This window comes from Cucurbita pepo, chromosome LG09 (genome assembly GCF_002806865.2).
Source record: "Cucurbita pepo subsp. pepo cultivar mu-cu-16 chromosome LG09, ASM280686v2, whole genome shotgun sequence".
NCBI classification, from domain to species: Eukaryota; Viridiplantae; Streptophyta; class Magnoliopsida; order Cucurbitales; family Cucurbitaceae; genus Cucurbita; species Cucurbita pepo.
In genome coordinates this window covers 3247336-3264197 of record NC_036646.1, presented here as the reverse complement: position 1 = coordinate 3264197, position 16862 = coordinate 3247336, and the positions used below count along the sequence as shown (strand labels likewise).

Below are 16862 nucleotides of genomic sequence, written 5' to 3'. Positions count from 1 at the left end.
TAAACGAAAAACAAAAAAAGTAACGACATTGATGGAATCGAGTTGATGGATTCATTTAGTTTACGTAGTGTTAGCTTCAAAATCAAGAGTTTTTGTAACAGCTCAAACGCACCACTAGTAGATATTGTCCGTTTCAACCCGTTAAAATATCATCACTAGTCTAATAGGGTTAAGCCCAACCATGGTATGAGTGACTATATTTATGTTAAGAAAATGATTTAGGATTTCAGGAATAAATTTAGGAAAATGATTTAGGAAAAACCTGATAAATTTTAAGAATTGATTATCTATCATCGAGTATAATACAAAGTGGTAGTTTCTACCGAATGTCTTGTAAATCTCTCTTCGATTGGTCTTAATAGAGTGTGCGAGTGTTTCCCACAGATAGTTGTGTTCAACACATAACGTATCGGGAGAGGGTCTAGCCCTACTTAGACCAGTGCCTTGCACCGTTCAGTGACTGACTCTAATATCATTTATAACAATCCAAGCCCACCACTAGTAGATATTGTCCACATTGGCTCGTTACATATTGTCATCAGCCTCACGATTTTTAAAACGCGTCTGTTAGGAAAAAGTTTCAACACCCTAATAAGAAATGCTTCGTTCTCCTCTCCCACCGATGTGGGATCTCACAGTTTTTCAATTTGTTTAGTTTAAAAGATTCGGTATTCGAGCATCTCATCGTTCTCGTCATCATCGAACTTGGTCCAATCATGAATACAACAATTTACTTTAATTTCCCTTCATTCATAAGAAACTATGATATTAAGAATAAAAAAAAATAAGAACAAAATACAAAATTTCTCATTGAACTTTGAATTTGTACAAAAATTTCAACTTTTGTTGATATCTCTTGTTATTCATTGTTTGTAAGCTTGAGAAAGTGCTTCTTCAAGACACTTGAAAGTCTTGTGATAATTGAAGAACCCCATGAACCAAAACTCAAAATCATCCATTGTCACTATCTCTATGTACTTTTGTGATGGATTCTTCACATTCTTGCTCTCAAAATGTCTTCTTATTTGCCCTAGTGGAATGGTAACCTGCAAAATACATGGGTTTTGGAATCGTTAGCTAAGGAAGAGACCGATGCACGAGAATGTGAGTTAATCAGCTCGACTTGTTCAAACCCTAACATTAAGCATCAGGTTGTAATCACGGGATTTGGTAGACATGCATTGAGAAGTTATTAATCGTTGAGCATTTCTAGAAACAGTTCGGTTAGTGTAGAAAGTGTAGTGTGATTAAAGTATTTTAGTAGAAAGTGTAGTGTTTCATTCTGGTTCGGTTATTCATTTCGGTGTGCTTTGATCGTGTAATGGTCCAAGCCCACCGCTAGCGAATATTGTCCCTTTTAGGTTTCCCATCAAGGCTTTAAAACGCGTATGCTACTTATAAATGGTGTTTCGTTCTCCTCCCCAATTGACGTGGGATTCTCACAATCCACCCCCCTTCAGGCCCAGCGTCCTTACTAGCACACCGCCTCATGTTTACCCCCCCTTCAGGGAACAACCTCCTGTGTTTCGTTCTCCTCCCCAATCAATGTGGGATTCTCACAATCCACCCCCCTTCAGGCCCAGCGTTCTTACTAGCACACCGCCTCATGTTTACCCCCCTTCAGGGAACAACCTCCTCGCTAGCACATAGTTCGGTGTTTGGCTCTGATACAATTTGTAACGGCTCAAGCCCACCGCTAGCAGATATTGTCCTCTTTGCACTTTCCCTTTCGGGCTTCCCCTCAAGGGTTTAAAACACTTCTGGTAGGGAAAGGTTTCTACACCCTGATAAAGGGTGTTTCATTCTCCTCCTCAGCCAACGTGGGATTGTGTCCCCAACCAATGTGAGATTCTCACAATCCACCCCCCTTCGGTGCCCAGCGTCACCGCCTCATGTCTACCCCTCTTCGGGGAACAACCTCCTCACTAGCACATAGTCCGATGTCTGGCTCTAATACCATTTGTATCTGCCCAAGCCCACCGCTAGCAGATATTGTCCTCTTTGGGCTTTCCATCAAGGCTTTAAAACACGTATGCTAGGGAAAGGTTTCCACACCCTTATAAAGGTTGTTTCGTTCTCCTCTCCAACCAATATGGGATTCTCACAGATCGAGAGTCGAGGAATAAGGAAGAAACTTACTTTATAGTGAATTCTAAGATGATCTCCATTTGAAGAAGGAACTTTGAGGGGTTTGTCACTACAAAAAGCAATCTTATGAGTGGAGATGAAGAGAAGGCCAGCCAAAGGCCCAGTTGTTGTTGACAAATAGCATTGTGAAGCCTTCAAAAGCTTCTCTTCTTCCTTCACTGAAAATAGCTTCTTGTAAATTTTTATGAGTCCACCAACTCTCAAAATTCGAGCTCCTAGACTCAACTTTCCCTTTAAAGTTTCTGAGATTTTCGCTCCTAATTTCACTGCAAAGTTAGGTCAAACGATCAGAAATCGAGAAATTGAACCAAACCCAGATATTGTTTAGCGATTCATGTCTAAGATTTGAACTTAGATTTAAAAACGACCCAAAAATTGAGCCTTTTTAAGAATGAAAACCCGTCAAATATCGTATCTACAGAAGAGAGATTATAGGTCATTACCCTTAATTTAAATCAAATGTCTTTATACTATAACCTTTGTTATGCATGAAAACAAACTCTTTTTTCCATGACAATAATCACGACTATAAAAGGTTGGAGCGGGAAGCTCTCTATCTATCAAAATTAGGGTTTGTTCTCCTTTGTTAATGCTATTAAGGACTGGGACGAGCGGAATTCTGTAGAGGCTCGAAGATGAGCTTACTAAGTGAAAGGCCAAAGGCAGCTTTGTTATCGAGACTACTATACCACTGAAGGGTGGCAAACAAATCAAAGATCTCGTTCTTCGATTTTGAGATCTTTAGATTCGTATGATCATCTTGGAAGTACCTCAAATCAATTAACAAGTGTCGGGTTTTGATCGTAATTCTAAACTCTGATTCAAATTCTTACCATGTTCTCGGAGCGCATGAATGATATTATCCGTCATTCTTCCATTTTTGTTGGCTCTATTCAACATCCAATCCTTCCCATTATCTGCACCAATTTAAGCAACCAAATTAGCAAATTAGATCAAGAACAAACAGCTAGCTCATGACACAATCCTTCTTCTTTGCTCTTCTTACATTTCTTTATTGTTTGATATCCATCGTCTGATGAAGAAGATATGTGGAGATGCTTTGAAGGATCAGGCAAGAATCTAGCTCGTGGGACAGCCAATGATTTGAGCTGAATTCCGACCAGCTGTTCTTGAACTGTCGTTTTCATTTTGGATAAGATAGAGAGAGAAATAGAGATTTAGAGAGAGAAAATATGAAGTTGGTGGAATGAATGAATGAATTGAGTTGATCATGAATTTAAAGGGATGTTTGGAGGAGTAGGTGGTGGATGAAGCTGACTCATCTCTTGCTCATCGTCAACTATTCAAGATAAGGGAACCTTTCAAGAAAAAGATTACAAAACCAACTAAACATCAACTTTCTATGGCTATTTCACAAAGCTATGTTCCATTTTTTAAAGAAAACTTAAAAGCATCCGACATGGTGTCCCTTCTCGGTTGTCGTAGCCACCCACTGCTAGTAGATATTGTCCGTTTTGGCCCGTTACATATCGTTGTCAGTCACACGGTCTTAAAACACGTCTACTAGGGAGAAGTTTCCATACCCTTATGAGGAATGTTTCGTTCTCATCTCCAACTGATGTGGGATCTTACAAACCTCTCCCTTTTGGTGCTCAACGTTCTTAATGGCACAACGCCCGGTGTCTTACTCTGATACCATTTATAATAGCTCAAACCCACCACTAGCAGATATTGTCCACTTTGGCCTGTTACGTATCGTTGTCAGTCTCACAGTTTTAAAATGCATCTATTAGAGAGAGGTTTACACACCCTTATGCGTTCGTTCCGCTCTCCAACCAATGTGGGATCTCACAATCCACCCCCTTTGGGGGCCAGTGTCCTTGCTGGCACACCACTCAGTGTCGGGCTTTGATACCATTTGTAACAGCTCAAGCTCACCGCTAACAGATATTGTATGTTTTGGCCCGTTACGTATCGTTGTCAGCCTCATGGTTTTAAAACGTGTCTACTAGGGAGAGGTTTTCACACCCTTATGAGGAATGCTTCGTTCCCATCTCCAACTAACATGAGATCTTACAATCCTCCCCCTTTTGGGGTTCAACGTCCTTTATGGCACACGACCCGATGTTTGGCTCTCATACCACTTATAACAGCTCAAGCCCACCGCTAGCAAATATTGTCCGTTTTGGCTTGTTACGTATCATTGTCAGTCTCACAATTTTAAAATGCATCTACTAGAGAGAGGTTTCCACACCCTACGAGTTCGTTCCGCTCTCCAACCCATGTGGGATCTCACCATCCACCCCCTTTGAGGGCCAGTGTCCTTGTTGGCACACCACTCGATGTCTGGCTTTGATACCATTTGTAATAGCCCAACCTCACCGCTAGCCCACTTTAGCCTATTACGTATCGTTGTCAGCCTCATGATTCTAAAATGCATCTACTATGGAGAATTTTCCACACCCTTTTGAGAAATGCTTCGTTTTCCTCCCCAACTAACATGAAGAAAGGAGTTAAACTTTCCTTATCAAACCCTATCCAAATGTTAAGCTCTTATCATGGATTCCTTTCCCTTTTCCTTAACCATAAGGAAAGTTTGGTCGTGTTTGTAGCTTTGTGATGTCACCCAAAATATTTTATTAGAAAGAGAGGAGACAAAAAGTCAATTGAGAGAGTCAAATGAACCACCAATCACATGCTTTCTTAACTTTTTTCTCCATATTGGTGTGCTATGTGACGTGACTTAGAAATAGAAACGCTCATTTAACTCGTGAGATATAAATTTTTTGGTTGAACGGGAAATGGGGAAGGGAGGGGGGAGAGATCTCTCTTCATTGGCTAAATGGGACCGAGGAAGGAGATTATATTTCCCGTCCTCTCCCCGACTCACACAGACCTATATATATTAATTATTTATTTAGTAAATAAATGAATATTTTTTAAAACTTTGTTAAGATATTTTAAATTTTGTATAGAAATTATATTGATAAATGGAAATTGTTAAGATATTTCCGTCCTTGCCCGGTCCTGTAGACATCTTTAGTTGGAAACATCATCTTCGAGACGAGAAAATGGAAACTACCTTTTTCAAAAGTTTCTCCCTGTAAATACAAGATGGTCGAGTCAGAAAGTCTTAGTGAGATGCATAGTTTAACGTATGTAGATGGTTGACCATCGTCCCCCAAAAAAGTGATACCCCATGTATTGATGGGCGAACAACGAGGATCTGATTGTCGGTATGTTTCAGAAAGCAAAAATCAGGTGATATCACGGATGTTCGTCCACCTTATTCATTGAGTTCAAACAAATGAAGTACTTTTGTGCATGACTTGCCACTCGAGTGGGTGTTCTTGCATCACAAAGCTCCGGGATATCCAAACCGAACCGAAAAGAAATAGCCTGTTTGGTAACGAATAGTAGAAATTCGTGTATTGTAAGAATATGATATTCTAAACCGGAATAGTGAGCTAAACTCAAGCCCATGATGGTCTCCCTTCTTTCCAGCTCCCGAAGCCCATTAGAAAGAAAAAGAATAACAGCCCAAGCCCAAGCCCAAGCCCAAGTATTAAAACACGTCCACTAGAGAAAGGTTTCCACATCCTCATAAATAGTGCTTCGTTCATCTCTCCAACCGACGTGGGATCTCACAATCCACCCTCCTTGAGGTCCAGCATCCTCGCTAGCACACCGCTCGGTGTCTGGCTCTAATATCATTTATAGTAGCCCAAGTCCACCGCTAGCAACTCTCCAACCGATGTGGGATCTCACAATCCACCCTCCAACCAACGTAGGATAAATGAAGAACTTAGCTTAGATAGAGATTGAAAACAAATGAAGAATCTAGGCACTATCTCGAAGAAAGGCTCGGGAAATAGACAAGACTACCTACACTTTCCTCGGATTGGGTTTGAGCTTTCCTACGCACCTAACCATACATGTCCCCGAGCTTCATCTTCCATATCGTCCATTTAAACCTTGTGGACATCTTTATTTCGAACGCCTACCATCGATGAGTCATCTCGGTCTTTTTTTTCGTACTTATTGTAATAATTTAATAATTCTAGTCTTCTAGAAAATCTTAGGCTTCCTTTTTGTTATTTGGTTAGATATAGGAATAAAATATTATTAATTTTTAAATAATTAAAATTATTAATATTTGCAACTTTAATTGAGGCCATAATATATATTTCAAAAAAATAATTGAGTCACACCCCAATAATATATTTTTAATAAAATTAAAACTTTTAAATGGCAATTATGTCCAATTATTAATATTAATTTATTAATATCCACTCGGATATTTCCAATGTTCCACTTAGATTATTATTTAAATAAAATAATTATAATACGACCAAAATTGTTTGGTCTTGTCGTATTTAGTTAATTTATTAAAATGCCCTCATGGCTAATTACATTAGTGGGCTTAACACAAAGAATTTTATAGCTTTTAATTGGTTAAAAAAGTAATTATACCTTTTTCCTTTTTTTAAAATTATTAAAAAATTATTAAAAAAATATGCATGCACTGAATTTCATGTAAATGGCGGTATTAGTTAAAAATAATGCCTTTTATTTTTAATATTTATATAGCTGCCTTTAAGAATATTATTAGTTACATTTAGAAAAATATAATATAGTTTAAGAAAATATTAAATAATGATTAAATTATTTCATTTGTTTGTATAAATTAACCTAATAATTTTCCTATCTATGAGATCATTCATTTAATTCATATATATATATATATATATATATATATATGATAAAAAAGGTTTGTTAAAAGTCATAGTTGGCAAGTGGCGATAGTTGATTTATTGACCTTCGGGTTTCTTGATAACTAAGTATCGACCCTCGAGTTTCTTGATAATTAAGTATTGTCGAGTAAGATAGGATCGAGTAATTGGTAGCTCGAATTCTCACGATATCCAAAAAAATAAGAATAAAATAATCCATACATAACCTAAATTTATACATGCTCGTGGATCAAGTACGGAAAAGTAAGAAACCCCTTTGATAACGTTCTTATTTGTTGAGGATTATTGTGAGTGGGTCCCACATTGGTTAATTTAGTGGAAGATTATGAGTTTATAAGTGGAGAAGTCCAAAGCAAAGTCATGAGAGTTTATGCTCAAAGTGGACAATATCATACTATCGTGGAGTGTCGTGATTCCTAACATTATTTCTTATTTCTCGGTACCTGTTTCTCATTTCTTATTTCTTATATTAAAAAATTTTAACTTACTAATTTATTTATTAGTTTAAATAATTTTTATGAATTTTTTATTTTTTTTATATATTTTTCCAAGAATAAATAATTATATTTTTTTTGTTTTGAATCTCTTAATTATAAGCATACCAATAAATAAATAAATAAATAAATTTTAATATGAAATTATGAGAAAAAAATAATTTTAATAAACTAAACAATATTTTCCATTAATGCATTTTCTTTATAAATAAAAAAAAAACAAATAATTAATTAAAGTAAATTTGTTTCTTTAAAATTTTAAAAAATATATATATATATATATTACAATAATCTAAGTGATTACGTCACAAATCACGGTTTGAAATGGAATGCAATACAACCACTCCCACAACACAATTTGACCTAAATTTCTCAATCAGTCCAAAACTTTTTAGAATTAAATTAATGAGGGCCCACATTTTTCTTTCTTTTTCATTTTCCTCTCTAATTTTTTCAAATATTGCATATTTAACCCAACCTAAATAAATGCCTTGTGGTTCCATATTCTCCCTTCGTATAAGCTAATCATGCTCCTAAAACTTCACTTTTCTCTTCTTCTCTTCTTCTCGGTCTCCGTCGTCTTTGGCAGCCGATCTTCTCCGGTCGAGTTTCAATATCTAAATGTCAAATCGAGCAAGTTCGATGTCGACGATAGTCAAATTCTTCGTACTCTTAATTTCTCCAACGGTCACCGGTTGGTGACAGGTCGAAAATCTAACCATACTAAATTTAAGCTCAAACTTGTCCATCGAGACGAGATCCCTCACATCCATGGTCAACATCAGGATTTTGACGAGCGTATCAAAAGAGACGTCAAACGAGTTGCCACCCTTGTCCGCCGTCTATCTCGTGATGACACCGACAGCTCCAGTGTACAAGATAATGGTTACAAGGTGGCAAATTTTGGGACGGGTGTCATTTCAGGTGACAAATTTTTTTTTCCAATAATACCCTTTAAAATCCAATATTTATATTTGTGATTTTTTTTTTCTCGGAATGATTTGGAATTAGGGATGGAAGAGGGGAGTGGAGAGTATTTTGTTCGGATAGGAGTTGGGAGCCCACCGAGGAGTCAATACATGGTGATTGATTCCGGTAGTGACATTGTGTGGGTTCAATGTCAACCTTGTAGGCAATGCTATCAACAGTCCGATCCCGTTTTCAACCCGGCCGAGTCCACTTCGTATACCGGTGTCTCATGTGGCTCGGCTGTTTGCGACCGACTCGAGAACGCTGGCTGCCATGCTGGACGGTGTAGGTATGAGGTATCGTATGGTGATGGGTCTTACACTAAAGGCACTCTCGCCCTCGAAACTCTCACTATCGGCCAGGTTAGTACTATTAATTCAAAATTTTAAGTATACGGAACGGTCAATTTTGTATTTAATAGATTATTATGAATTTGAAAAAAAAGTAAGGTAAATAAGGTTTATAAGCTTAATTTTAAAAATAAAATAATTATTAAATTTGATATTTTTAACTAGGTCACGGTTCGTGACATGGCTATCGGGTGCGGTCATACCAACCAAGGAATGTTCATTGGAGCTGCTGGGCTACTCGGTCTCGGTGGTGGTTCAATGTCATTTGTTGGCCAACTTGGCGGTCAGACCGGTGGCGCATTTAGCTATTGTTTGGTGAGTCGAGGTATCGGCTCGACCGGGACATTAGACTTCGGCCGCGGAGCAATGCCGGTTGGTGCCACGTGGATCTCCTTGGTTCGAAACCCCAATGCCCCAAGCTTCTACTACATCGGACTAGCCGGCGTCGGTGTCGGAGGCATCAAAGTTCCAATACCAGAAGAAACTTTCCAGCTCACCGAGTACGGAACCAACGGCGTCGTAATGGACACCGGCACCGCCGTAACACGGTTACCAACAGCAGCCTACGTGGCATTCCGTGATTCGTTCACAGCCCAAACCAGCAACCTACCACGAGCGCCCGGAGTTTCGGTTTTCGACACGTGTTACAATCTCAACGGCTTCGAGTCCGTACGAGTACCAACGGTGTCGTTTTACTTCTCCGACGGCCCGGTGCTGACGCTTCCAGCGAATAACTTTCTTATTCCGGTCGACGGCGCCGGAACTTTCTGCTTCGCTTTTGCTCCGTCGCCGTCGGGACTTTCCATAATCGGAAACATCCAACAGGGAGGGATTCAAATTTCATTTGATGGGGCTAATGGGTTTGTTGGATTTGGCCCAAATATTTGCTAAATATTGCAAAACTATATATTAAATTTTGGAATATAGTTTTTAATCATATTATTATTTTTATTTCAAAGCTAATAAATGAATCATATGTTAAATGAAATATATATTTCCATATTGTAATGTAATTTAATTAATCAATTACTTTTTCCAAGTTCAAGGGTAAAATGGGAATAACAAAAATCTTAATAATCATATTTTAAAAAAATAAAATACAATCTTTATTACCTTTTATAATCCACAAATATAGAAACTAAATCAGCAGTTCCTTAAATTACTAAAATAGCCCGCCAATTAACGTTTAATTGGGCTTTTTTGGTCAAGGCCCAAGCCCATTGGCCCAACAATAAGGCCTGTCTTAAGCTTCCATGGCCCAAATTCAACTCCAAAATAAATCTCTTCATATTAGTGCATTTTTAGCCTAATTTTATTTTTTTAAANTCGACGATAGTCAAATTCTTCGTACTCTTAATTTCTCCAACGGTCACCGGTTGGTGACAGGTCGAAAATCTAACCATACTAAATTTAAGCTCAAACTTGTCCATCGAGACGAGATCCCTCACATCCATGGTCAACATCAGGATTTTGACGAGCGTATCAAAAGAGACGTCAAACGAGTTGCCACCCTTGTCCGCCGTCTATCTCGTGATGACACCGACAGCTCCAGTGTACAAGATAATGGTTACAAGGTGGCAAATTTTGGGACGGGTGTCATTTCAGGTGACAAATTTTTTTTTCCAATAATACCCTTTAAAATCCAATATTTATATTTGTGATTTTTTTTTTCTCGGAATGATTTGGAATTAGGGATGGAAGAGGGGAGTGGAGAGTATTTTGTTCGGATAGGAGTTGGGAGCCCACCGAGGAGTCAATACATGGTGATTGATTCCGGTAGTGACATTGTGTGGGTTCAATGTCAACCTTGTAGGCAATGCTATCAACAGTCCGATCCCGTTTTCAACCCGGCCGAGTCCACTTCGTATACCGGTGTCTCATGTGGCTCGGCTGTTTGCGACCGACTCGAGAACGCTGGCTGCCATGCTGGACGGTGTAGGTATGAGGTATCGTATGGTGATGGGTCTTACACTAAAGGCACTCTCGCCCTCGAAACTCTCACTATCGGCCAGGTTAGTACTATTAATTCAAAATTTTAAGTATACGGAACGGTCAATTTTGTATTTAATAGATTATTATGAATTTGAAAAAAAAGTAAGGTAAATAAGGTTTATAAGCTTAATTTTAAAAATAAAATAATTATTAAATTTGATATTTTTAACTAGGTCACGGTTCGTGACATGGCTATCGGGTGCGGTCATACCAACCAAGGAATGTTCATTGGAGCTGCTGGGCTACTCGGTCTCGGTGGTGGTTCAATGTCATTTGTTGGCCAACTTGGCGGTCAGACCGGTGGCGCATTTAGCTATTGTTTGGTGAGTCGAGGTATCGGCTCGACCGGGACATTAGACTTCGGCCGCGGAGCAATGCCGGTTGGTGCCACGTGGATCTCCTTGGTTCGAAACCCCAATGCCCCAAGCTTCTACTACATCGGACTAGCCGGCGTCGGTGTCGGAGGCATCAAAGTTCCAATACCAGAAGAAACTTTCCAGCTCACCGAGTACGGAACCAACGGCGTCGTAATGGACACCGGCACCGCCGTAACACGGTTACCAACAGCAGCCTACGTGGCATTCCGTGATTCGTTCACAGCCCAAACCAGCAACCTACCACGAGCGCCCGGAGTTTCGGTTTTCGACACGTGTTACAATCTCAACGGCTTCGAGTCCGTACGAGTACCAACGGTGTCGTTTTACTTCTCCGACGGCCCGGTGCTGACGCTTCCAGCGAATAACTTTCTTATTCCGGTCGACGGCGCCGGAACTTTCTGCTTCGCTTTTGCTCCGTCGCCGTCGGGACTTTCCATAATCGGAAACATCCAACAGGGAGGGATTCAAATTTCATTTGATGGGGCTAATGGGTTTGTTGGATTTGGCCCAAATATTTGCTAAATATTGCAAAACTATATATTAAATTTTGGAATATAGTTTTTAATCATATTATTATTTTTATTTCAAAGCTAATAAATGAATCATATGTTAAATGAAATATATATTTCCATATTGTAATGTAATTTAATTAATCAATTACTTTTTCCAAGTTCAAGGGTAAAATGGGAATAACAAAAATCTTAATAATCATATTTTAAAAAAATAAAATACAATCTTTATTACCTTTTATAATCCACAAATATAGAAACTAAATCAGCAGTTCCTTAAATTACTAAAATAGCCCGCCAATTAACGTTTAATTGGGCTTTTTTGGTCAAGGCCCAAGCCCATTGGCCCAACAATAAGGCCTGTCTTAAGCTTCCATGGCCCAAATTCAACTCCAAAATAAATCTCTTCATATTAGTGCATTTTTAGCCTAATTTTATTTTTTTAAAATTCAAAACTTTACATATATATATATATATATATATATATATAATTGGTCAATATTAAATTTTAACCTAAATTTTTAATTTTATAAATTAAATCTAAATCTGAAATAAATAAATAGAATAAATTTGTTTTTTTTTTCATATACTTTAAATGGGAATAAATATTAATAAAGTTTTTGAGTGAATTGATTAAATTATTAAATTTTCTCTTTCATAAATTTAATAAGGTAAAAAAAAAAATAATTAATGTAATTATTTTCTTTGTCTCTGTATTTATTACCCATAGAATTTATTCAAAATATTTTGAATCAACAAAATTTAATATTTTTTTCAAACCCAACAAAAAAAAATTAAATTCAAATAATGGATTTTCTTATAACTAAATTATTATTAAATTTAAAGTATAAACTTTATCTTGCAATATAATTATTTATACATATTTTTATTTAATTTCATAATTATTTTTTAATTTTTTACTTCCCAAGTTTTAAAAATAATTTTTAACTATTTAAAATGTAATTTTTCAAAAATATATTTTAAAATTGAGTTGGAGATATTAATTAAACGTTTGAAAATAAATAAATAAATGTTTAAAAAATTAAAGTTTTATTCTTATAAAATAATAATTTAAATAAATGACTTAAACAACTCGAACCAACTCAATTTAAAAAAAATTATAATTGGGTTAAATTGGATCTATTATTTTATAAATTAAAAAAATTTATAATAGTTCGGTCTTTATCATAAATTTTTCTCAAATTAAAATAAATATTACCTTTTATTATCCAAATTTATTAAATATATATNATATATATATATATATATATATATATATATATATATATATATATATATATAGATTAACCAGATTTTACATAATAAGAATTAAATTTTTATATAAACTAAATAAATAGTTAATTTAATAAAAAAAAAATATAATACCAAAAAATTATAATGAAAGTATAAAAAAAAAANATTTAAAAATAATAATAATTCGCGAATTTTAAACGGTTATTTTCAAGTGTAAAAAAAGTAAAAGAAAATAAATAAATAAAAAGAGATTATATAATTTTAAATTAGTATATATGAAATTACAAAATTGGGAGAAATGGAACCGTACGTATTATTTGAAAAAAAGAAAAAAGAAAAAAAAATAATAATATTTCTCTTTTATGTTTATCAAATATTAAGCAAACAAGATAAGTTCACTGTAAAATCAAATCAAGAACAACGAACAAGAAATGGAACTTTAAAGGAGCGGAGCTAAAATGTGTGGATTCATAGCTCCTCGACGCCATGGGAGCTCATTTGAGATGATGAGCGACAATAAACAAGCCATTCTCGTAATGGGCAGTCTTTGATTCTTCTTCGTTTTCACAATTTCCATTCTTCTGCTTTTCTACAGGGCGGCAATGGCGTCCCACAAAGACACAGATTATGGGCATAAGCGGCGGCTGGAAACACATTAAGCGGCCTCCCTTGTGGGATTTTCCCGCACAATCTGTTCGCTCTGAAGTTCGCATGTCGAAGCCGCGGGATTGCCAACAAGGTGTTTGATAATTTGCCTGTGAGAGAATTGACGGATAAATCCAACCATTGGAGCTTCTTTAAAGCTCCAATACTCGTTGGGATTGTTCCTTGTATTTGATTTCTTGAGATATCTAACCTTATTAGCTCTCCCAGGTTCGAGATTGAGCTGGGAATGTGACCGGAAATCTTGTTTGATCCAATGTTGAGGACCTTCAAACCCAAGCCAGAGGTGAACTCTGGAATAGCGCCTGTGATTTGGTTGTTTGATACATCAATTACCTCTAAAAAGCCACTGGTTTCTCTGTTTAATATGTTTGAGAGTGACCCATAAATTTGATTTGAGTGAAGATCAAGAGAGGAGAAAACATCTGGTAATATGAGTTCTGAGAGGCTGAATCTCAGCTGGTTGTTTGAGAGCTTGAGTTTCTGCAAACTTGACATGTTTTTCATGAAATTTGATATCCCACCTGTGAAATGATTGTCTGAGAGGTCTATAGAGGTTATAGAATCTGATACTCTGAACATGGGGAGGGCTCCCCTGAGTCCACACCCAGCTAGATGAACCTCTGAGAGCTGCTTGTTTCTGATCCAACCAGGAACTGTCCCAAAAACAAACCTGTTATAGGATAGATCTATTGTCAAAAGTGAAGGAATGCTGCTTACAAGAATGGTTGGCAATGGATTTGAGAGCCCATTTCTTGATAGATTAAGGTTCCATAGATTCTGAAGCTTAGAAATGGAAGCTGGAATTTGACCTCTTAGCTGATTGCCACTTAGTGAAAGAGTTGTAATGGATTTCAGGCCTTCAATTTGGACAGGAATGGTTCCTGTGAGCCTGTTGTTGCTTAATAACAAGTCCAAAAGCTTGGGCAAGCTGAAAATGGCAGTGGGGATAGGCCCGGAAAGCTGGTTGTTCGAGACGTCGAGGTAAGTGAGATTCTTGAACTGACCCACATGAGCTGGGAGGGCACCAGAGAGCTCGTTGAAGCTTAGATCAAAGTACTGCAAGCTAGGAAAGGCTTTGAATGTTTGTGGGATTGGCCCAGAAAGTGAATTCTTGGCTAAGTTTAGCTGGAGAAGGTTCACAAGGTTGCCTATATTGGGTGGAATTTGGCCTCTCAAATGGTTGCCACTTAAAGAGAGGATCTGGAGAGAGGACAGGTGACCTAAACTTGAAGGGATGGTTCCTCCAAGGCCATTGTCCTCTAAGACCAATTGGGTCAAACGAGATAGAGCAGAGAAGCTCTCAGGAATGGAGCCACTAATATGCTTCATTCCACTTATCACAATTACCTCAAGAAACTGCATATTACCAAGAGCAGCAGAGAGTGTTCCTTTCATGAACATCTCACTGTTCTTCTCTGGTCTTTGCAGCTGCAACTTCGTCACTCGTCCCGTCGTCCCACACGACACGCCTTCCCAATCGCCATTGCAGCAGTCCCGGCCAGTCCACGACGCTAGAATATCCGTCGTGTCCTGCACAATTCTTGCTTTGAAACTCATCAATGAAGCTCTATCTTCCTCTACACAGACAGGCGCCACCGTCGTCGTCGTCGTCGACACCTCCGCAACCGACACAGCTAGCAACACGCCGAACAAGACCCATTTCAGAATGTGCATTTTGGGGAGAGGAGGGGTAATCAGATCCGAGAATTGTGCAGAAATTGAAGAGGGGAAGGAAGGAAAAGGTGAAAAAAGTGGAATTTTGTTGTGTTGTTTCACGTAGAGAAGAAGGAATAATGATGAAATAAAGGCTTCAAGAAGAGGAAAGAATGGAGAAAGTATTTATAGAGAACGAAGAAGAAGAGTTTGAATATGATAAGGTTAAAGAGATTCACATGCAGAGTTTTTATCAGTTTATAGCCGTTGGATCACAAGGATCCCAATTTCATTTCAAACTTGGAGCGCACTGTATTCAAATTTCACATTTACTTCCCAACTCCAAAAAAAAAAAAAAAACATTATGGATTAGTTCGTTAATTATCGTTTACTTTTTCTTTGTCACGGTGAGATCTCGTCCTATTTGGTAGTGGAAATTCGTACTAGTAGTAGCAAGACGTCGCCTTTGCTGGATTGGAATAGTAGGTCTCTCGAGCCTGATTCTCCGTGGTCATTCTTACAACCCGTGTTTACTGTCCTAAATTTTACTGGATTAGTATGTTTTTTTTAATATCGGAGATTTGAATATATGATCTCAAAATTAAGTAAAATACTCATTTATTAATTTTAATAAATTTTATATTAAAATTTTATTGTAATCTCCGAACTTTCAAATATTTAGTTTTATTATCTTGAGTTTGCATTTAAATTGTTTGAGCGTTTATAGTTTAATTTTAGTTAATAATTTGATCATTTTTGCGAAAAATATAAAATAAAATTTGGTTTTTTTTTTTTAATTAAAATTTTAAAATATGTATTAGCATTAATATTTTCATAATAATATGTTTTGTAGAAAATATTTTTACCCTAAAGTTTGATACATTTATTCATCAAATTGTCACAATCATGATATCATTTATTAAAGTATATATCAAAGTGTAAATAATAGCTTTGGTATTGATTTAAAATAATAATAATAATATTATTATTATTCATATTCATTATTTGAATAAACATAATAATTATATTTGCATATTTAATCACGTAAGGTATGAATTATAAAAATAAGTACCAAATGATCGTTGGATGGGAAGTTTTATTACTTGTTTAGTTGACTATTTTAATTTTATTAAGTTAGATTATTAAAATAATTTTAATTAATTAAATTTTAATTTAATTTTCATTATATTGGTAAATTTTGTTAATTATCTTTTATATAAATAAATTTAATTAAATTATATAAAACTTTAATTATAAATATTTAGTGGGTAGGATGGAATCAATTATATAAAAAAAAAATTAAAATCATTTAAAAAATAACTATGATAGATTCGATGTATTGAAGAAAATCATGATCGTATAGAAAAATTAGAGCTATGTTAAGTTTAGGACGATTTGAAATACCGAACTCGTATAGCTTCGAGGAAAAATCTGATCAATTTTCGATAATTGAATCTAAATGAGTAAATTACTAAAAATTCAGTTACAAATTTAAGATTCATTTGCATTCAATTTAACTTTTTTTTTTTTCTATTAAAAAGTGTGAAAATTAATAAACTAAAAAATTAAAAAGAAAAAAAAAATAATTTAGAATGCGCTGATTGCGGATAACTAAAAGAAATTGGTCCAATCAAAATTTGAAATTAAAAAAGATCTTTGTAATTGATAATTTGTCAACTGAAGTTTTTTTTTTTTTTTTTTTTTTTTTTTTTTTTTTTTTTTTTTTTTTTTTTTT

General features: G+C 36.0%; 4 protein-coding genes across 4 annotated transcripts; 2 read left to right on the top strand and 2 right to left on the bottom strand.

Moving 5' to 3' along the window:
* Window positions 1-784: 784 nt before the first annotated feature.
* Window positions 785-3357, bottom strand: LOC111802304 (putative GEM-like protein 8). The gene is made up of 4 exons (XM_023686615.1): window positions 3155-3357; window positions 2982-3065; window positions 2140-2414; window positions 785-1046 (listed from the first exon to the last, which is right to left on the bottom strand). The coding sequence occupies exons 1-4, from the start codon at window positions 3294-3296 to the stop codon at window positions 864-866; spliced, it is 684 nt and encodes a 227-aa protein (XP_023542383.1). The 5' UTR covers window positions 3297-3357; the 3' UTR covers window positions 785-863.
* Window positions 3358-7884: 4527 nt separating this feature from the next.
* On the top strand, window positions 7885-9567 carry LOC111802042 (protein ASPARTIC PROTEASE IN GUARD CELL 2-like). The gene is made up of 3 exons (XM_023686299.1): window positions 7885-8281; window positions 8369-8688; window positions 8842-9567. The coding sequence occupies exons 1-3, from the start codon at window positions 7885-7887 to the stop codon at window positions 9565-9567; spliced, it is 1443 nt and encodes a 480-aa protein (XP_023542067.1).
* A 75-nt stretch (window positions 9568-9642) lies between these two features.
* Window positions 9643-11567, top strand: LOC111802041 (protein ASPARTIC PROTEASE IN GUARD CELL 2-like). The gene is made up of 4 exons (XM_023686297.1): window positions 9643-9653; window positions 10013-10281; window positions 10369-10688; window positions 10842-11567. Exons 1-4 carry the CDS (start codon window positions 9643-9645, stop codon window positions 11565-11567), a joined length of 1326 nt encoding a protein of 441 aa, XP_023542065.1.
* Window positions 11568-13171: 1604 nt separating this feature from the next.
* Window positions 13172-15641, bottom strand: LOC111801551 (LRR receptor-like serine/threonine-protein kinase FLS2). Its single transcript, XM_023685580.1, has one exon. The coding sequence runs from the start codon at window positions 15146-15148 to the stop codon at window positions 13373-13375; it is 1776 nt and encodes a 591-aa protein (XP_023541348.1). The 5' UTR covers window positions 15149-15641; the 3' UTR covers window positions 13172-13372.
* Between the last annotated feature and the right edge of the window lie 1221 nt (window positions 15642-16862).